General features: G+C 44.3%; 2 protein-coding genes across 2 annotated transcripts in view; one reads left to right on the forward strand and one right to left on the reverse strand.

The window, feature by feature from the left end:
- The window catches only part of LOC144606907 (exostosin-1-like), a 219,473-nt gene extending 216,895 nt beyond the window's left edge, over positions 1-2,578 (forward strand). The window contains exon 11 of the mRNA XM_078423388.1: positions 1,743-2,578. Coding sequence (XP_078279514.1) covers positions 1,743-1,928 — 186 coding nt within the window. The 3' untranslated portion in view covers positions 1,929-2,578. The remainder of the gene's footprint in view (positions 1-1,742) is intronic.
- A 17,623-nt stretch (positions 2,579-20,201) lies between these two features.
- Positions 20,202-22,381, reverse strand: part of LOC144606721 (mediator of RNA polymerase II transcription subunit 30-like) — a 30,460-nt gene continuing 28,280 nt past the window's right edge. Inside the window, exon 6 of the mRNA XM_078423038.1 lies at positions 20,202-20,501. Coding sequence (XP_078279164.1) covers positions 20,406-20,501 — 96 coding nt within the window. The 3' untranslated portion in view covers positions 20,202-20,405. The remainder of the gene's footprint in view (positions 20,502-22,381) is intronic.

Raw genomic sequence — 22,381 nt, forward strand, 5'->3', positions numbered from 1 at the left:
GACAACCAACGATCAATGATGAGCCCACCGCGGACAGAAGGCTAAGGAAATCGTGCTACCGCCCCTTGTCTGCGATAAATTATTGATCAACTCCTGCTGAATAATTTAGAGGCAGTAATTCTAGTAAAGACTAAAGTAAATGAATTCCAAAAAAGCTGTGCCTTTAGCATTATCCAGATGACAGAATTTACTCAACAGGATACAGGGGCTTGCCTTGATGTAGCTGCACCACATCATGGAATTTTACTTACATGCCACCTGTTTATAAATTATTGGTTGTGTTCTTCAGCCTTTCATCGCTCCCACTGACGTTCTGCTCTATATTATGCAACACGATTTCATAATTGCATTACCTGCTAAGATGGGCAGTCCAAAAAGACAAACCACTGAGCTAATTCACTGCAGCATCATGTATCATGAGTCTTTAGACTTTAGAGATACAGCATTGAAACAGGCCCTTCAGCCCACCGGGTCCGTGCCGACCAGCGACAGTTACACTATCCTCCCCACGCTCGGGACATTTTACAATTTTACCCAAGCCAATTAACCTACAGACCTTTGGAGTGTGGGGGGAAACTGGGGCACCCGGAGAAAACCCACACAGGTCACGAGGAGAAGGTACAAACTCCGTGCGGACAGCACCCGTAGTCAGGATCGAACCCGGGTCTCTGGTGCCGCAAGGCAGCAACTTTACCGCTGCGCCACCCTGAATCCTCCATGCACTTTTCTGCTCAGTTGTAACTTGCAGCACAACTCACGGGATATTTAAGAGGACAGCGTGGTGAGGGCAACAGGAAGCTTGGCCCAACTGTGTTTGCTCTTTTAACCCAGGAAATGTCGGGTTTGAGAAAGGAGCAGAGAAACCCAGAGTGAGACGAAAACATCGAAATAACGCTTGAACTGGGACAGCGAAACGAGAGAACGGGAGCGAAATGAGAGTGTGGCCAGGGTGGTGTGGGTCCCTCAAGATGCAATCAAGAGGATGGCAGGGATTAGGATGTTGAAGATATTAACGGCTACTGGATACTAGAGGAAATCATGGATGGATAAAAAGGACAGGAAATTAAAATGAGTAGGAGAGAGGTATTGAGGGGCTGATTAATTCACACTTTTTGTAATTTATCCTAGAAATTATTTCCATCAGCACCCAGTTCTACATAAAAATAATCCAACCCTGATTAGATGTCATCTTGATATACCAACGGGTATAATGCCACTTAATCAAGGGACAGCACAGGAGCAATCCCTGTGGCCCACCTTGCCTGTGCAGACCATGTTACTAATTTAAACCATACACCCACTGTACACGCACATAGTCGATATCCCTCCGTTCCCTGCTTGTTCATGTACATGCCTTTTAAACGTAGCTATTGAGACCCGGGTTCAATCCTGGCGCTGTTTGTGCAGTTTATACATTCTCCCTTTATACAAAACCCTGCGTGGGTTTTCTCCGGGTGCTCCGGTTTCCTCCCACATTCCAAAGACGTGCAGGTTTGTAGGTTAACTGGCTTCTGTGAATTGCCCCTCGTGCGTAGGGCGCGGAAGTGGGATAGCATAGAACGGGTGTGAATGATCACAGGTCGGCGTGCTGGTGGTGGTGGGCCGAAGTGCCCGTTTCTGCTTTGCATCTCCAAATTAAACAACAAAGGGGTTCGATCCCATTTCTAGCTACAATACTTGTGTTTATGCGTTTCCTATTCTGACTTGCTTCTTTTTTTTTCCCATCTTCCCCAATCGTACAGGGGTCGAAGAGTACTCTCTGGGCCAATCCAGACCATTTCACACAGAGACAGAACTGTATTAACACATTTGCCAGCTGGTTTGGCGCCATGCCCCTCGTACAATCTCAGCTTCGTCTCGACCCGGTCTTGTTCAAAGATCAAGTTTCCATTCTTCGAAAGAAGTACCGCGACATCGAGAGACCATGAAGGCAACAGACTTGGAACAGCGGCCAAGGCATGCAACAGGGCCTAAAACACAAGACTTGAAAGAGCAGATCAAGGCTCTGTGACCCCCTTCTTCAATCTTTTAGACAATCTTCTGCACAGCCTATAAGAAGAGGCCAACTGACTTTATTTTTTTAAATCACTGTTATTTACTACAACACAATCCATGTGGAATCATTTTGTTTAAATGTAATCTCTAAACTGTGACAATTTTGATAGAGGTTTCAGAGAAATTCTGCTCTCAGAAAGAGGACCAGTTCTTTCCAGTTGCTTATATTATAAACTACCTTTCAAAAATGAGTGTTGGATATTTGAAAGCTTGTTCCATCGACAAGCAACGGATGGATTCCCCAGGAAACGCAGTGCGCACACGACAGTTTCAATGATTTCATTCTTTTTTATTACAAATACCTACTGCCAAGAGTGCCGCGTCACTCCCACCTACACAAGTCTTGGTTCTGGCCCAAAGTTATTGGCTGGAGAAAGTGTGTCCCTGTTGTGATCGTGTCATGGCTCGTTTGGCACATGACAGTTTACATGAAGATTCAGCGAGTTGGCTCTAATGTATAATTATTCACGATTAAAGAAAATAATGCAGTTCAAAATGAAAAATGCATGTTCTGCTGCCCACCGGATTATGTTGTATTAAATTACATTTTGTCCAATTGTGTCACGTTGCATTGAATCATTTAGCACAATTCCTTTCAGCCTGCTTCCAATTCACAATGGCACTAGAATTGGCCCGCTTCAGAGGAATCCATTTGCCCAAAAAAGTCAATTCCAGCATTTTGACAGAGCTACTGTATCAAATTAGGCCAGTTCTGCCTCTATCACTCTACCCTTACAGTTTTTTGAAAATAATAATGATTCAAGTTAGACACAAAAAGCTGGAGTAACTCAGGGGGACAGGCAGCATCTTTGGAGAGAAGGAATGGGGGACGTTTCGGGTTGAGACCCTTCTTCAGGTCTCGACCCGAAACGTCACCCATTTTTTCTCTCCAGAGATGCTGCCTGTCCCGCTGAGTTACTCCAGCTTTTTGTGTCTATCTTCGATTTGCAGTTCTTTCCCACACAATTATTCAAGTTATATCAAGCACTCTTTTCAAAGGTGACTTATGAATTTGCTTTCACCACTAGTTTCAGACAGCACATTCCAGATTGTTCCGTTCAGCTTAGTTTATTGTCACATGTACAGTGAAAAGCTTTTGTTGCGTGCTAACCAGTCAGCAGAAAGACAATACATGATTACAATCGAACCATTCATAGTGTTTGGACACATGATAAGGGAATAACGTTTAGTGCAAGGTAAAGCCGAGAGAGTCTGATCAAAGATAGACCGAGGGTCACCAATGAGGTAGACAGTAGTTCAGCACTGCTCCCTGGTTGTGGTGCAATGATATCAGTTGCCTGATAACAGCTGGGAAGAAACTGTCCCTGAATCTGGAAGTGTGCGTGTTCACGCTTCTATACCTTTTACACGATGGGAGAGGGGAGAAGAGAGAGTGGCCGGGGTGCGACTCGTCCTTGATTGTGCTGCTGGCCCTACCGCAGCGCGCGGTATAAATGGAGCCAACGGAAGGGAGGTTGGTTTGCGTGATGGTCCGGGCTGCGTCCACAATTCACTTCAATTTCTTGTGGTCTTGGATGGAGCTGGTACCCAAACCAAGCTGTGATGCGTCCTGATAAAATATTTTCCATTGCACAACTGCAGAAGTTGGTGAGGGTTGTTGGGGACATGCCGGACTTCCCTGAGCCTTCTAAGGAAGTAGAGGCATTGGTGTGATTTCTTGGTCCTTGCTTCAGCAATGGGTGGTCCGGGAGATGTTGCTGGTGATATTGACTCCTCAGAATTTGAAGTTTTAAACCATCCCTAGTTTGGCACCTTCAGTGCAAACTGATTGTAAACTCTCTCGGTGAAAGAACAGAAATACTCCTCTCCTTTCTGGTTCTTCCGGTAATTAAGTTAACATGCCAATTAGCCTTGTAACAGATAAACATAAAAGCTTTGGAAATCCTTTATGTAAATTAAGCATATTTGACACCTCATATGCTTGTCTGAAATTACTATTGCATTGGTTCTGCTGAGCTAATTTATTTGGAAGGAAACAGATTAATGACGCCGAAAAGAGTAAATGAAACATTGAGTGGTCTTACACTCATGTTCATGTACTACAAATTCAAGGCAGAGATGGAAAATATATTTTCAGATATTGAATTGAATGATACAGCATGAATACATACCCTTTGGCACACCAGGTCCACATCGACCATCGGTTATACGTTCAGAGGGGTTCTACGTTATCCTACTTTCGTATCCACTCCCTACATTTTCAGAGGTTTTTTGTTTAACAAGGCCAATTAGCCTACAAACCCACACATCTTCGGGATGTGGGAGGAGACCTACATGGTCACAGGGAGAAGGTACAAACTCCACAAAGACGGTCCATTCCTTCTCTCCTGAGATGCTGCCTGACCTGCTGAGTTACTCCAGCATTTTGTGAATAAATACCTTCGATTTGTACCAGCATCTGCAGTTATTGTCTTGCACCAGATGTCAGGATCGAACCAGGGTCTCGAGTGCTGTGAGGCAGCAGCTCTACCAGCTGTGGCACCAAACAATCCACATATCGCATCATCCACAAGCAGTCAACCCTTCTCTCAGACAATCCACTCCATTGACGTTCAGGTTTGTAGGTAAATTGGCTTGTTATAATCGTAAATTGTCCCTACTGTGTGTAGGATAGTGTTAGTGTGCGGGGATCACTGGTCGGTGTGGACTCGGTGGGTCGAAGGGCCTGTTTCCACGCTGTGTCTCTAAACTAAACGAATCTCTTAATCGTTTTGTGCTTTGTACACAATTAGCACACAGCTGCACATTAATATTCCACCTCATGTTTTTTCTGCATACAATCCTCTTTACATTGTCTCACAATTTGTTTTCTCATTCTGACACATTTATTCTGCCATGTTACAACAAACCTTCCTGCGACGTCTTTCTTGAGTGTTCATTTCTTGCTCGCTCCACTGATAATTGTGGGATTATTCTGTCACTTGGTTCTTGGTGTGAATCAGACACAACAAAAAAAAAATCCACTTTGGGTTGATAGCGTGGGAGAGCCACACAGCAAGGAAACAGGCCCTTCGGCCCAACTTGTCCACCTCGAACAACATGCCCATACAACTCCAGTCCCACCGGCCTGTGTTTGCCCCATATCCCGCTAAACCTACCCTACACAGATACTTGTCCAGATATTTTCTAAACCTGGCTCAACTACCTCTGAGGCAGCTTATTACATCCGCCTACCACCCTTTGTGTAAAAACGTTGCCCCTCAGGTTCCTATTAAATCTCCCCCCCCCCCCCCCCCCCCCCTCGCCTTAAACCTATGTCCTCGGTTTTTTGATTCCTTTAGAAACATAGAAAATCGGTGCAGGGGGAGGCTATTCGGCCCTTCGAGCCAGCACCGCCATTCATTGTGATCATGGCTGATCAGCCACAATCAGTAACCTGTGCCCAACTTCTCCCCATATCCCTTACTCTGGATAATATACTTTGTGAATTAACCCTGTCTATTCCTCTCATGATCTTATACACCTCTATAAGATCGCCCCCCATCCTCTTGTGCTCCAAGGAATAAAGTCCTAGCCTGCTCAACATCTCCCTATAGCTCAGGCAATGATGATGCAAATGTCCACAGGGCAGACATGCCAGTGAGATCTAATTTGCAGCTCTAGACCTGAGAGTATGGGTTAACCCAAAATAATGAACACAAGCGACAAATCCGATCATGAGAACCAAAAATAAATTATAGCAGATGCTGGAAATCTGAAATCTGAAATAAAAGATAAATTGATCCAGGTCTTCAGCAAATCCAGCGGAGAATCACATTCTAACGTGGTCAATGACCATTCATCAAAATTTGCAACTTTGGGGGATTTATTAATAGATTTGTTTAAATGGCGGAGGAGAGGAGAGGATAATGAGACAGTGGAAGACAGGAAGACATTTAATGACCAAAGGGATGTTGGCAAAGACAAGAAACATAAACGTGTCAAGAAGATCTTTGGTTTCTTGCCTCGTGCTTCACCTTGTGTCAAAACATCATTACTTTGACACTAATTCTCTTGATCACAAGCTTGTTGTTTGATACTTGTGTTCATCATTTTGGGTTAACCCATACTCTCAGGTCTAGAGCTGCAAATTAGACCTCACCGACGTGTCTGCCCTGTTGACATTTGCATCTTCATTGCCTGAGCTGTCGGGGGGAAGTTGAGCAGGCTAGGACTTTATTCCTTGGAGCACAGGAGGATGGGAGGGGGTGATCTTATACAGAGGGATATAAGATCATGAGAGGAATAGACAGGGTTAATGCAGAGTCTTTTACCCAGAGAACTGTTGATCTAACTGTACACCCTGTGCTTCCTTACATTGGCTATTTCCAATGGAAGTTCGTCAACTTAATCATTTGCGCTCGTATTCTCCCTCTACAGATGCTGCCCAACCTGCCAATTTTTCCAGCTCTATCTATTTTTATTTATAATTCACTCTGCTAGATCTCTGCTAGATAATCAAACCTGGTGGAACGATTGGGCAACCATTGCAGTAGGCGTGCAAGTCAAGGGTGATAGTAAATAATGTAATTCATAATTGACTATCTAATTGATGAGTCTCAGTGCTAATGTGATTTAGTTTAGAGATACAGCGCGGAAACAAACCCTTTTGGCCCACCGGGTCCGCGCCGACCAGCGATCCCCGCACATTAACACTATCCTTTACCCACTAAGGACAATTTTTACATTTGCCCAGCCAATTAACTTACAAACCTGTACGTCTTTGGAGTGTGGGGAGGAAACTGAAGATCTCGGAGAAAACCCACGCAGGTCACGGGGAGAACGTACAAACTCCGTACAGACGGCGCCCGTAGTCAGGATCGAACCCAGGTCTCCGGCGCTACATTCACTGTAAGGCAGCAACTCTACCGCTGCGCCACCGTGCCGCCCTATGACAGGTTATTCATAGAAACATAGAAACTAGGTGCAGGAGTAGGCCATTCAACCCTTCGAGCCAGCACTGCCATTCAATATGATCATGGCGGATCATCCAGAATCAGTATCCATTCCTGCTTTTTCCCCTTATCCCTTGATTCCGTTAGCCCCAAGAGTTATACCTAACTCTCTCTTGAACACATCAAAAATACATTCCCTCGGCAAAGGACCATTTACCTGAAGAAGATCAAACTCAGCAAAGTAACAGAGAAAAGTGCAAGCAGAATTATTATTGAGCTGTAGTCCAAAATTCAGAAAACAAAATCACCCAGAAGGGTATTCTATCATTTTCATTCTGGAAGTTCTTTGCCATGCAGGTCAATCATTTGGGGACTAAACTTCAAGCTTACAAAATAGGGCTAAAATAACTAGAAACAGTTCAGTACCAAAGATTGACTCAAAGTGCTGGAGTAACCCAGCAGGTCAAGTTGCATCTCTGGAGAAAAAGGATGGGTGCCATTTCGGGTCGGGACCCTTCTTCAGACTGCTAAAGTCTAACCAGTCCAAAGAAGGTTCCCGACCCCAAAACGTCACCCATCCTTTTTCTCCGGAGATACTGCCTGAACCGCTGGGTTACTCCAGCACTTTGTGTCTATTTGCAGTATATACCAGCATCTGCAGTTTCTTTCTAAACACTTAAGTACCAATTGGCTGCCACAGTTGGCATGCGGTATAACATTGCTGGACGCCAAATTAAGATGAGCTCCCCCATTTTGGGGAAAAGTGAAAACATTTTTGTGCGTCTATGTGAAAACAAGGATTACTAGTCCAGTGACAGCCATCATATGGATGAACCATCCACCAGGAGTCAGAAATCCATGTTTGAGTTCTATCCAGAGATTTGAACACATATCTTAGGCTGATGATATTGAGAGAATGCCTGATGGAGCTGTATTTCAGATGAGGCATTATTACGTTTCACTGCCTATCCCATCAGGTGAACATAAATGATCTTTTAATACTCTTCAAAGAACAGCAGCGTGTTCGTGGAACCTTGCCAAATGCAGACTGACGGCTTTGTTTCCAACATTATCTGGTTTACATTTTACTTCTTCACTTGTGAAGGATCTTTCAATATTGCAAGGCTGCAATCAGTGTTATAAAAATTGACCTCATTTAGATCTTTCCCCCCACCCCCACCATCTTATTTGCAAATTGGGGAATTCCAGATCAAAATATAACTACTATCTGGACCTCACCATCTCCATCGCAGGAGACAGACTACTGATGGACATTTAAATCTTATACTGCTATCTACCTCGTTGGCGACCCTCAGACTATCCTTGATCAGACTTTGCTGGCTTTACCTTGCACCAAACGTTATTCCATTATCATGTAAACTGTAAATGGCTCGATTGTTATCATGTATTGTCTTACCTCTGACTAGATAGCACGCAGCAAAAGCTTTTCACTGTACCTTGGTGCACGTGACAATAGACTAAACTGTAAACTGTAGTAAAGGCGTGAAGGATTTTTTTTTTACTCCGTTAAATCAGGAGGCATTAATATTCACTTCACTGTTTCTATACTGTGGAGATTCTGAATGTTTAACCACTGATTTTGCAAGGAAGCAATGCAATATCTCAGCTCCATCCTGTGGCTGAATTTATAATATTTTAAAAGACCAAGTTTAATTCTGAAGTAATGTGTAATGGTCATTAAGTAAGAAAATATGACCACCATTTTGTACACAGCGGAATATCACAAGAAGGCAATGAGACAATTAAGATTGTGTAGAAAGGAACTGCAGGTGAATGCTGGAGTAACTCAGCGGGTCAAGCAGCATCTCTGGAGAAAAGGAAAAGGTGACGTTATGGGTCAAGACCCTTCTTCAGCCAATTAAGATTGCCAGGTTTAAAATTCATATCACGAGCAGTTTGTGGACAAGGTTTCCTTCACTCTGAAGGAATCTCAAACGTCTCTGCTGGCGAGGCAATTTGGGAGATTAGCGGTGCCCCGACTACGATACGATATGATACGATAGAACTTTATTCGTCCCCAGAGGGAAATTGGTCTGCCAACAGTCACACTCACGACAAGGTACACGAAAACTTGAAATTAAAATTAAATTATTAGTGAAAAAAAAGAAAAAGCCTAGTGAGTGTTGGCTGCTGCCTTAACCGGAACGAACGGACAAACAAACAAACACGCAGGCTTATCCCCTGAGCAGAAAACTAGAGTGCCTCCCCCCCCCCCACGCCAGGTCCCCCATTGTTCTTCACGGCAGTCCCCCCATGACTATACTTGCCACTGACTGCAGGATCGCGTCCAATAGTGTCTGTGATGTGACTCCAGCAAAAATTGGCTCAGTACTGACCGAGAAGTCCACAGATGTAGGGTCAGAAGAATTATAAGTTCTCAATTTCAAACTTGTGCAGGACAGAAAAAAATGTCAATGTAATCATGGGATTATTCTTTGACATTGGGACTGCTTACAATCCTCCCCTTCCTCATTTCCCTCTCCTCTCTATCCTTCCCTTCCTCTGCCCCTTCTCCATCCTCCAAGCCTCTTCCTTCCTTCCCTCCCTCCCTCCCTCCCTCTTTCCCAGAGAATTTGCCTCGTGAAGCGCTGAACAACGAAACAGGAACAGCAAAAGGGAAATCTGTCAATCTGAAAGATCTAGTTTAGTCATGGAAGTCCAGCAACATTTTAAAACAAAGATAAAAAGTGTCCCGGCCCAAAATGTCTCGATCCATTCCCTCCGCAGATGCTGCCTGACCCACCGAGTTACTCATATTCCTTCTATCCAGAGTTGCTGCCTGTCCCACTGAGTTACTCCAGCATTTTGTGCCTATCTTTGAGTTACTCCAGCACCTTGTGCTTTGATTTTTTTTTAATTGAAAATACACTGGGAAAGGCTGAAATGGTGTGTCAGATTATATATATATATACACAAATCAAAACTCAGAAGGCAAAAATGCCTCATTATTGCACAAAGATTGAGTGGGACCTGCCTGGTGTGTAGGTAACATTATTTATTTAGGGAACTGTGATTCATTGGCCTGAGGGTAAACTCTTCTCAGTGTGTACCAGTCGCAAGACACTGCACAGCAACAGCTAAGGCTGCTTTGACAACACTTCAAGTCCACAACTTCAAAGATCAGCTTGTGCAATGTGTCACAGGATTCACAGCGGCATCTCTATCACCGGCATCGAGGGAACCTGGCACACGAGAGCACCACATCTAAGTCTCAGACATTGGTTTGACTTGGAAGTACATTATCAACACTGAACTGAACTCTCACCTAATCCCACCCCACAGTCTGCAACACTGTAAAATGGCCGTTCATCTTTTTTAGGGCAATCAGTGAAATAAGAGCGTAAGACATAGGAGCAGAATTAGGCCATTCAACCCACTCCACTATTCAATCATGGCTGATATTTTTTCCCCTCTCAACCCCATTCCCTTGCCTTCTCCTCGCAACTTTTGACGCCCTTTCTAATCAAGATCTTATCAATCTCTGCCTTAAAAGTACCCAATGTCTTGGCCTCCACGGCTATCTGTGCATTTTAAACATATACATTTTAGGGGTGGCACAGTGGTGCTGGGGTAGAGTTACTGCCTTAGAATGCCAGAGATCCCGGTTCAATCCTGATTACTGGTGCTGTCCGTACGGAGTTTGTATGTTCCCCCTGTGACTGCATGGGTTTTCTCCAGGTGCTCCGGTTTCCTCCTACATTCCAAAGATGTGTAGGTTTGTTGGTTAATTGACTTTTGCAAATTGTCCTTAATGTGTAGGGTAGAACGAGTGTATGGGGATTGATGGGCAGCACAGTCTCAGTGGGCCAAATGGCCTGTCCCAATGTTGTATCTCTAAGCTAAATGAAGTTTCTGAAAATGATAATGTCGGCGGAAGTCTGGTCATTTGGAATTTCACAATCGATTGAAAATCATTTTTTATACTTTCTGCGAGTTTACTCTCGCACTTTACTTGTTTATCAATTTTTGGATCATTTGTCACCGATTCCTGAAACTCAATTCCCTCATCAGGATTGATTTTTTTCTGCATTTGTTGGCAAAATAGTGAAATAAAAGGCCGTTTAGCCTATGATGAGCGTTTCTTTCGGCACTGGGCCTGTACTCGCTGGAGTTCAGAAGGATAAGGGGGGGGGCCTCATTGAAACTCACCGAATAGTGAAAGGCTTGGTTAGAGTGGACGTGGAGAGGATGTTTCCACTAGTGGGAGAGTCTAGGACCAGAGGTCACAGCCTCAGAATTAAAGGACTTTCCTTTAGGAAGGAGTTGGGGAATTTCTTTAGGCAGAGGGTGGTGAATCTGTGGAATTCTTTGCCACAGAAGGCTGTGGAGGTCAATTCAATGGATATTTTTAAGGCAGAGATAGATAGATTCTTAATTAGTACAGGTGTCAGGGGTTATGGGGAGAAGGAAAGAGAATGGGATGAGGAGGGAGAGATAGATCAGCTGTAATTGAATGGCGGAGTAGACTTGACGGGCCGAATGGCCTAATTCTGCTCCTGCCACTTATGACCGTGTGAGTATATGGGTGCTTGTTGATTATTGACCAGGGGAAAGTACTGCCAATTGCATCCACTCCTGCTTCTCAGCAGAATTGCAAGTGGCTGCTTAACGGACCCGTGTCATAGTGCGTGACATGAACAACACCGATACCCTTGTTTTTGGACACCAGCATGTCTTTGCAGACCAGAGAGAGGAAGAGATCAGGGTGACTGAAAAGACAAGCAACAGGAATGGTAAGATTCTTCTTCGGTGGATAGTGAAGGTCAGGGGTTTCGAACCTGGAGCGGCAGCGGCCAGTGTGACTGAAGTCCACCCTTTGGCAGATGATCAGCTTCTGTGCATGCTGCCCTCTGACCGCACAGCCCGCCTGCTTCCCCACTGCTCTGCCTCAGAACCTCTGATCAGAGGCATCCTTCCACATTGTATGACCGCCGTGTCCTTCCCTTCGCCAGAGAAAAGGTGGATGGAGATTCCCCCAGGAACAGCGGGTTCGCATTTTATCTTACACGAGTAAAATGCAGTGGAGCCATGCAACCAGACAGGCACAAAGTGCTGGAGTAACTCAACGGGTCCAGCAGCATCTCTGGAGAAAACGGATGGATGGCGTTTCGGGTCGAGACCCTTCTTCAAACTCACCGACATTTCCTTATTCATTTGTAGAAGAAAATACCTTTCCATAAACACAAAATACATTACTATAAAATACACTCTCAAATATATCCCATATTTTCCAGGAGGCGGATATTTGGCCCTCTGTGCCCGTGACAAATTTACCCAAGTTGGTCCTGTGTGTATGGCCCACTATTCCTCACCTCACTCTTTCAAATGTAACAAAATTCAAGGTCTGCCCAAAACTCCGAGGGATTAATAGTGGTGTAGTTTAGTTTGGTTTTGAAGTAAGGTTCCGACTAGATCAGGTAAATGCACAGTTTTTTTCCTAGAGTAGGGGAATCGAGAACCAGAGAATATAGGTTTAAGGTGAGAGGGGAAAGATTTAATAGAAACCAGATTGGTAACTTTTTTTTCACACAAAGGTTGGTAGGTGTATGGAATGAGGTAGTTGAGGCAGATATTATCGCAACGTTCAAGAAACATTTAGACAGGTACATAGATAGGATAGAGAGATATGGGCCAAATGTAGGCAGGTGGGACGAGTGTAGATGGGGCATGTTGGTCAGCATGGGCACGTTGGGCCAAAGGGCCTGTTTTCACACTGTATGACTCTATGACATTGTAGTGCAAAGGACAGACAAATAGCTCCTCTGATAGTGCAGCACTTCCCACGTACTGTACTGAACTATCAGCAAGAGGTCTCCATAACAATTTACATTTGTAGATCAAAATTAGATTTTAAAAGATGAGACACACACACACACCCACACACACACACGCACAAACACACACACATGCATAAACACACGCACACACAAACACACACACACACACACACACAAACGCACACATACACACACACACACACACACATAAAGAGAGAATTGCAGATCTCAGGAGCCAGACAGCAGAAGACACAAGCAGTGCAACAAAGCAGATCAATGAGGCCTGCATGGGAAATCAGAATGGAGGATTGCAGAGAACACAGTCGAAGGCTGAGGGAAATTACAGAGATGAATAGAGACAAGACGACACAGGAATTTGAATGTCAGGATGAGCCCAAAGGTCAACTTGGGTCATTGAGCACGGGGATGAGAGGTGAGCAGAACAGATATTTCAGGTTACAGGCTATAAACTATGTCCAATGAAGCATTATTAATATAACACCAGAGGCTTCAGAGTAACCAAGAACATTGAATGGTTTATTCTCAGGAGTGTATTACAAGATGGAATCCAATTGACAGGATGAGGCAGTTTATATTTAGGATGTTCTGGGATGATTACTGGCTAGAATTTAATCAGGACAGTTTAGATAGTTTGTACAGAATAATAAATACCAGGCAGTGTGGTGGGACAGAATCTAATCAGGAGGTTTGATGGCTTACACATAGCTTAATGATGCCCAGGAGTAAGTTACTGCCTGAAAATCTAATCAATTTGTATTTAGAATAATATATACTTAGAGTTACAGATTGCTTTTTCCAAGTTTTCATCCCCAAGTCAAATTGGGGAAAAAAAATGAAATTATATTGTATTAGGCTCATTAATTGACCTGAACTCAGCTGCATCAATTACTAAGCTTTAGCTTAGTCAGGAAATGGCTCCCCTGCTTCTGATATTTTCTTTATACAGTTTAGCTCAGGTGGGATGTCAGTCTTTTATTCTTGCAGTTATTGCCCACAGTTGATTCTGAAATGTCCATGTTTAAAACTTTACTAAGCACTGGGGTTTGGAATTCTGAATCCTGTATCAGATTTGGTTTCATTAATACTGGATGTTAACTCTCATTACAAATCAATTGCAAACCAATGTTATACAACAGGCACAGAGCAACTCAATAGCTGGGAACCTTTTAACATGAAGCTCTGCATTTACAGGGCATCGTCACTTAACAAAACATCATCAGGCACTTTGCGACTTTTATGTTTAGCTCAGGGAGACAGTGCGGAAACAGGCCCTTCGGCCCATCGTGTCCGCACCGACCAGCGATCCCCGCACACTAAATGTCAAAATGTGGAAAAGTCAAAGACTAGAAGGCATAGGTTTACTGTGAGAGAGGCAAAGTTTAATGGAGATGTGAGGGTCAGAGTGGCAGGTGCTGGAGCACACTGCCAAGGGTGGTGGTGGTGCAGGGATTCTGCCCCTCTCCATCGGGGACCTGGGGTGGAGGGTATTGCACTGAGGAGTCCCCTGCAACCTGTTCCTCGCGCGGTTCACAGGCTGGAAGAGTCTGTGTACCATGTGTACATGGAGTGTGTGAGGTTGCAGCCCCTGTTCCAATATCTAAAGGGGCCGCTCCTTGCCTTCCGGCTGCACTTCTCACCCACCATCCTCATCTTTGGACACCCAGTGCGTAGGGGAGACGGGCAGGGCCAAGGATGTCCTGGTTGGTTTTGCACCTGGGCCTGGCCAAGCTGCCCATCCGTGACTCACGGCGCCAGGCGGAAGAGGGCTCTGCCCGAGCCGGCTGCCTACCCCTTTTCCGGGGTTACATCCACGCCCGGGTGGTGTTGGAGAGGGACTGTGCGCTGCCCACGGGCACCCTGGGGAATTTCCGGGACCGCGGGGGATTGAATGCATCCTTGCCAAGGATTGTAACATAGTTGTATATTTGTTTGCCTTGTACTACGGTGGTGGGTTCTGTTTTGTTTTAAGGTATAGTAAATATTATTTTTAATAAATGAATACATTTTTTGATTAATTTTTTTTTAGAAGAGGGTGGTTGTGGAGGCAGGTACGATAGTGACATTTGAGCTTTAACATAGACACGTGGATATGCAGGGAATATATGGACATGGATCATGTGCAGGCAGAGGTGATTAGTTGAACTTGGCATCATGTTCGGCACGGACATTGTGGGCCAAAGGGCCTGTTTCTGTGCTGTACTGTTCTGTGTAGTTATTTGCATTTTCAACACGAGACATTGACAGCTACTTCCAGTTTAAATCCACCGATCAATTACCAAAAATATTACAATCGGACTTGACACAACGCTGCAACTGTAATGAAGAATTGCACCTTTGACTTTTGAGCAGCAGAGGAAAAACGTACTTGCGCAATAATATAGCAGTCAGATATGGTTGGCATATTACCAAGAGCAGTTTCCCTCGTGGTTGAAATGGTTTACACAACCTCTACCTGCAGAGAGCCACTCCTAGCTGGCTGGGCTGGGCAATGCAATTGATGCAGAGGGTTAGGATCACAATGCAGATGTCCGACCACTAGTGTAGGAAGGAACTGCTGGTTTAAATCGAGGATAGACACAGAAAGCTGGAGCAACTTAGCGGGTCAGACAGCATCTCTGGAGAAAAGGAATAGGTGACGTTTCGGGTCGAGACCCTTCTTCAGACTGAGAATCAGGTGAAAGGGAAATGAGAGATACAGACGGTGATAGAGAGCAAATGAATGAAAGATGCGCAAAAATGTCACAGAGGGGGAGCAGCGAGAGAGAACTCTCGTCGGAGAGAGGAGGAGAACTTCTTCAAAGTAGGCATGCCTTGAGGAGATTTCACAGTGGAGCAGATGAAACGTGGAGGAAGGAACTGTAAATGATGGGTTAAACCAAAGATAAACACAAAGAGCTGGAGTAACTCAGTGGGTCGGGCAGCATCTCTGGAGAAAAGGAATAGATGACGTTTCAGACTGAGAGTCAGGGGAAAGGGAAATGGGAGATATCACGGGAATGAAAACGCAGGATCACCAGTAGGTCTTGCTCCCAACTTCAATCGGATCAGAGCTGGTCTACAACTTTATCTTCCATTAGACCAAGTTGGGCCCAAACATCTCCTGCATTGGTGCAGCACCCTCTCCTCCCCCCCTTCTCCCCCTCCCTCTTCCCCTCAACCCCCTATCCTCCCTCTCCCTCTATCTCCCTCCCTCCCTCCCTCCCTCCCTCCCTCCCTCCCTCCCTCCCTCCCTCCCTCCCTCCCTCCCTCCCTCCCTCCCTCCCTAGGAGATAGATTTAAACTTTGAAATGTGAACAACTTAAAATATATAACACCGATTTCACTGAAACCTCTTCCATTAGCACCAAAGGGACGACGCTGAGTAAGGTGGGCCTAAAATTGTCGCGCTATCGTGTACCGGTTTGGCTGTAGTTCAGGAACAAACAAAAGAGAATTTTAGTATATAGATGGTTTTGTAATCCATCGTGTGCGGTTCGGTGCTGGGACCCCAGCTATTTACGAAATACATTAATGACTTAGATGAAGGGATTAAAAGTACCATTAGCAAATTTGCAGATGATACTAAGCTGGGGGGTAGTGTGAATTCTGAGGAAGATACAATAAGGCTGCAGGGTGACTTGGACAGGTTGTGTGAGTGGGCGGATACATAGCAGATGCAGTTTAATGTAGATAAGTGTGAGGTTATTCACTTTGGAAGTAAGAATAGAAAGGCAGATTATTATCTGAATGGTGTCAAGTTAGGAAGAGGGGATGTTCAACGAGATCTGGGTGTCCTAGTGCATCAGTCACTGAAAGGAAGCATGCAGGTACAGCAGGCAGTGAAGAAAGCCAATGGAATGTTGGCCTTCATAACAAGAGGAGTTGAGTATAGGAGCAAAGAGGTCCTTCTACAGTTGTACCGGGCCCTGGTGAGACCGCACCTGGAGTACTGTGTGCAGTTTTGGTCTCCAAATTTGAGGAAGGATATTCTTGCTATTGAGGGCGTGCAGCGTAGGTTCACTAGGTTAATTCCTGGAATGGCGGGACTGTCGTATGTTGAAAGGCTGGAGCAATTAGGCTTATATACACTGGAATTTAGAAGGATGAGGGGGGATCTTATTGAAACATATAAGATAATTAGGGGATTGGACACATTAGAGGCAGGAAACATGTTCCCAATGTTGGGGGAGTCCAGAACAAGGGGCCACAGTTTAAGAATAAGGGGTAGGCCATTTAGAACGGAGATGAGGAAGAACTTTTTCAGTCAGAGAGTGGTGAAGGTGTGGAATTCTCTGCCTCAGAAGGCAGTGGAGGCCAGTTCGTTGGATGCTTTCAAGAGAGAGCTGGATAGAGCTCTTAAGGATAGCGGAGTGAGGGGGTATGGGGAGAAGGCAGGAACGGGGTACTGATTGAGAGTGATCAGCCATGATCGCATTGAATGGCGGTGCTGGCTCGAAGGGCTGAATGGCCTACTCCTGCACCTATTGTCTATTGTCTATTGAAATGTGGTTAAGGCGTAAAGGGTATGAAATATTGTGCAGAGACCACTGTAAATGATGGTTTGAAGGCTGAATCACTGAAAGATGTCTGAAAGGCAAGCAGGTCCACAACTGATTTTCTACAACAGCCTTTTAAAAAAGAAACTTAAAGGCGAAGTAATAGTGAAGTGAGGGACACTACAAGGCTCTAACATGCACAGGGATTTAGGTGGCTTGCCTGCAGGTACAGCAAGTAATTAGCAAAGCAATCAGAATGTTATTGTATATCGAAGGGGATAAAATCAAATGTAAAAGTAGAGAGAATATGCTTCAGTTACACAAGGCATTGTAACTGAGACCACTTCTGGTGCACAATATTGATCTCCCAATCCAACGGATGATGTTAATGAATTGTAAGCAGGAGACCTCAAAACTAGATTAAAACTGTCTGTCGCAAGAGTTGGAATAAACAGATTATTTTCAGACTGGAGAGATGTCAATCATCAGCAGAGTACCTCAGGGAAGTCCTTGGCCATCAATTATTTACATTAATGACTTGAAGGAGGAACAAAATCGCAAGTCTGAAGAAGGATTTCGACCCGAAATGTCACCTATCCATGTTCCGCAGAGAGGTTGGCCGACCCACTGAGTTACTCCAGTACTTTGTGCCCTTTTGTGTATTAACCACCATCTGCAGTTCTTTATGGATTGAATGAAATCGCAATTATTCGAAGGTATTTATTCACAAAAAGCTGGAGTAACTCAGCAGGTCAGGCAGCATCTCAGGAGAGAAGGAATGGGCGACGTTTCGGGTTGAGACCCTTCCTCAGACTGATGTCAGGGGGGGCGGGACAAAGGAAGGATATAGGTGGAGACAGGAAGACAGTGGGAGATCTGGGAAGGGGAGGGGAAGAGAGGGACAGAGGAACTATCTAAAGTTGGAGAAGTCAATGTTCATACCACTGGGCTGCAAGCTGCCCAGGCGAAATATGAGGTGCTGTTCCTCCAATTTCCGGTGGGCCTCACTATGGCACTGGAGGAGGCCCATGACAGAAAGGTCAGACTGGGAATGGGAGAGGGAGAACTGAAATCGACAGTTCTCAGTAGAAAACCAAATAAGGTGGTCGCATCCCGGCCACTCCCTCTTCTCCCCTCTCCCATCAGGCAAGACGTATAGAAGTATGAAAACACACACCTCCAGATTCAGGGACTGTTTCCTCCCAGCTGTTATCAGGCGACTGAACCAACAACTAGAGAGCAGTCCTGAACTACTATCTACCACATTAGAGACCCTTGGACTATCTTTGATCAGACTTCACCTTGTACTGAACTTTATTTACATTATTCCCGTTATCATGTATCTGTACATTGTGGATGGCTCGATTGTAATCATGTATTATCTTTCCGCTGACTGGTTAGCAGGCAACAAAAGCTTTTCACTGTACCTCGGTACACGTGACAATAAACATAACTAAACTTAAATCAAAGGCTCTCACATCCCTTCTGCTGTGCCAATGCCCTGACAATAACACTTCCAGTGAAGTTCTACCCGGCGGCACAGCGGTAGAGTTGCTGCCTTACAGCGAATGCAGCGCCGGAGACTCGGCTTCGATCCTGACTATGGGCGCCGTCTGTACGGAGTTTGTACGTTCTCCCCGTGACCTGCGTGGGTTTTCTCCGAGATCTTCGGTTTCCTCCCTCACTCCAAAGACGTACAGGTATGTAGGTTAATTGACTGGGTAAATGTAAAAATTGTCCCTAGTGTGTAGGATAGTGTTAATGTGCGGGGATCGCTGGGCTGCGCGGACTCGGTGGGCCGAAGGGCCTGTTTCCGCGCTGTATCTCTAAATCTAAAAAAAAATCTACCCATGGCAACCTTTTTATTCGTCTGACCAAACAACTTCCTTCCTGCAACATGACCAATCACTACATAATCAAACAGGCTATAATTAAACCCTTCAACCAGTATCACGCCAGTGGTTTCTTTAAACAACATTAGTTGGACATATCACAAAGTGTTTATAAACACTGAGGTGTATAATGTCACAATTCAAAACTAATTATGAAGTTCTTACCACCATCCACATCATAATATATTCCACTCCTTGATATTTGCATTCTACTTAATAATCCCATACTCCCTTACTCTGCATATTCTTAAGTACACAACACAATAAATTGTGTAGCTTCTGTAGGATGAGAATTCTAATAATAAGTATGACTGAACATTTCTAAATGTACTTAAAGATGTATTCGTGATGCCCCAATCAACCCCGTAGCATTTTGAACTTTTTTTTAATCTGCTCTTCCTCTCTAGCCATATTGTACTCTGCAGAGTTTATTCTCTAGCTCATTACCTGTGTACTCATGTCTGGTTTAGATTGTACTCACGTATGGATGTTTTTTAACTGGATAGCACACAACTGGATATCTTGGTACACATGACAATAACAAGCCAATACCAACACTTTACTGCAAAGATAAATTAAGCAACAGTTTAGCTTCAGGTCTTTCTGAATGGCCACATTTGGAAGACTGTGAGCAAATTTGGGCCGCATATCTGAGGAAGGATGTGCTGGCTCTGGAGAGGGTCAATTTCCCTCCTGGGATAAATAAAGTTCTATCGTGTCGTATCGTGTCGTGATAGAATAAGTCCACGACACTGTGGCATATTCACCAAGATGTTAACTCGTTGGTTTGGTCATTGGAACATCACAGTTTTAATTTGCTTTAATATCCAAGACTCATGCTATATTTTTACATATTTAATGCACATATTTTTTTTCAATGCCAACTCTGTTCTTGACGTTGCTCACAGCAGCAGGTTCATCATTCCAAGAGGCTCGAGCATGGTATTAGAGAGTTAGTACACTCGCCATAGACCTTCCCCATACTGCCAAGAACTTTCACATTGAACTCCACATTACCCCCCCCCCCCCCCCCCCCCACACACACACACACACACACACGGACACAGAAATAACACAATAATGGGACTTTTCAACACATTTACTGAATTACAATTAATTTCTCTAGTAGAAAAATATTTGTCTTTAACAAAATGGTTATATGTACAGTGTAAAAACAGGAACAAAAAACTACAAGGGTTGTTTCATTGCTTAACAGATCCTAAAATGGAGAGGTGTCTTTGCAAACCAGAAATGGGATTGTCACAATGTTTAGTTCCTCATCGCCAGCATGGAATTGATGTCCCATATGAGACTCCGTAGCTGATCCATAATGTGCTTCAGTTCTTGGTTCTTCTGATGTAGTTTCTAAGAAAGGAAAAGGACAATGTTGAAGAGCAGGAAAAGCTGTAAATACTTTTCCATTAGTCACCGTTCAGAACAGAACAGAACTTTATTGTCATTCGGTATAAATACCGAACGAAATTTCAGCAGTCACAAAACACAGCAAAAACAAAAGAAAAGAACACATGACACACGACCCCAACACAAACATCCATCACAGTGACTCCAAACACCTCCTCACTGTGATGGAAGGCAACAATTCAAGTTTCCCATTCCAAGCAATCCCAGCTTTTATTATCTGATTATATAAATAAAATATTCCTGATGGAAAACGCTGGAGCGGCACAGCAGTACAGTTGCTGCCTCACAGCGCCGGAGACCCGGGTTCCATCCTGACTATGGGTGATATCTGTGTGGAGAGTTTGTACGTTCTCCCAGTGACCGTGTGGGCTTACTCTGGGTGCTCCGGTTTCCTTCCATGCTCCAAAGACGTACATGTTTATAGTTAATTAGCTTTGGTAAAGATGATTGTGTGTAGGATAGTGCTATTGTACAGGGATTGCTGGTTGGCGTGAACTCTGTGGGGCCATAGCGCCTGTTTCCACGCTTTATTTCTAAACTAAACTAAACTAAAAATATCTGTTTCATATCCTATGTTGCATTTGTTTTTCTTGAATCCACTTGATCCTGGAATGCACGGTTGCATTCTAACAACCACCCTGATGCACCAACACTGAGACAGAGTAACGTTTGGAACTTTATTTCCGCTAAGATAACTACACTGACCTTTTTACTGATTGTTTGCAGTTGGTTTTCAGGCATGGATTAACCAGCAATTGGGGAATTAGTTGGCATTTTAAAAGGAAAACCAAAAAATTCTAATGAGCAACCTTTTACATATATTGTACAGGGTCCAATGCAAGTGGGCATCAATGCAAAAGCAAAATTAATCTGACATTTTAACAAGTCTCAAGGCCGGCTGTAGTTTAATGCATGCAGTCCAGTAGACTTTAGAGATACAGGCCCTTTGGCCCATCGTCTGCACAGACCAGCGATCACCCTGTACACGAACATTATCCTACACATTTGGGAATTTTTTTATAATTGTATTGAAGCCAATTAACCTACAAACTTGTAGGTCTTTGAAGTGCGGGAGGAAACCAGAGCATACAGAAGTAAAAACCCACACGGTCACAGGGAGAATGTACAAACTCTGTACAGACAGCACCTGTGGTCAGGCTCCTACCCACTTCTTTGACGCTGCAAGGCAGCAACTTTACTGCTGCCCCCAGTAGCTCAATGAATCGTGCAGTCGTTTGCTGCCATTCTCAGCTTGACCTGGAGCACAGACTTTAACTACCCAGGTGTAGACCCTGGTTGGACAATGAAAGGATATGGAAGGGGAAGCAAACTGAGGAGATGGCTTGCCCACAGGGTGCCTACCACAACCCAAGAGGATGTCCTAACATGCATTTTAATAATGGAAATATTATGGAATATTAATCAAGAGTGTTATTGTCATGTCCCAAAACGGAACAATGAAATTGCTATTTGCAGCAGCACAACATATGTGTAGATTTTAGATTTAGAGATACAGCGTGGAAACAGGCCCTTCGGCCCACCGAGTCCGTGCCGCCCAGCGATCCCCGCATATTAACACTATCCTACACACACTAGGGCCAATTTTTACATTTACCCAGTCAATTAACCTACAAACCTGTACGTCTTTGGAGTGAGGGAGGAAACCGAAGATCTCGGATTAGCTTTTAGTCGGCCCCACGTACAATTATTACACTATGCTATTGGATGTTAATTGCAAGGCAAATATTGGCCAGGACAAGTTAAAAATCTGCCTCTGTTTAAATTAGTGTCAGGGCTGGGTTTTTTACAAGGCCTTGTCTTAT

This window comes from Rhinoraja longicauda, chromosome 27 (assembly GCF_053455715.1).
Source record: "Rhinoraja longicauda isolate Sanriku21f chromosome 27, sRhiLon1.1, whole genome shotgun sequence".
Lineage (NCBI taxonomy): Eukaryota > Metazoa > Chordata > Chondrichthyes > Rajiformes > Arhynchobatidae > Rhinoraja > Rhinoraja longicauda.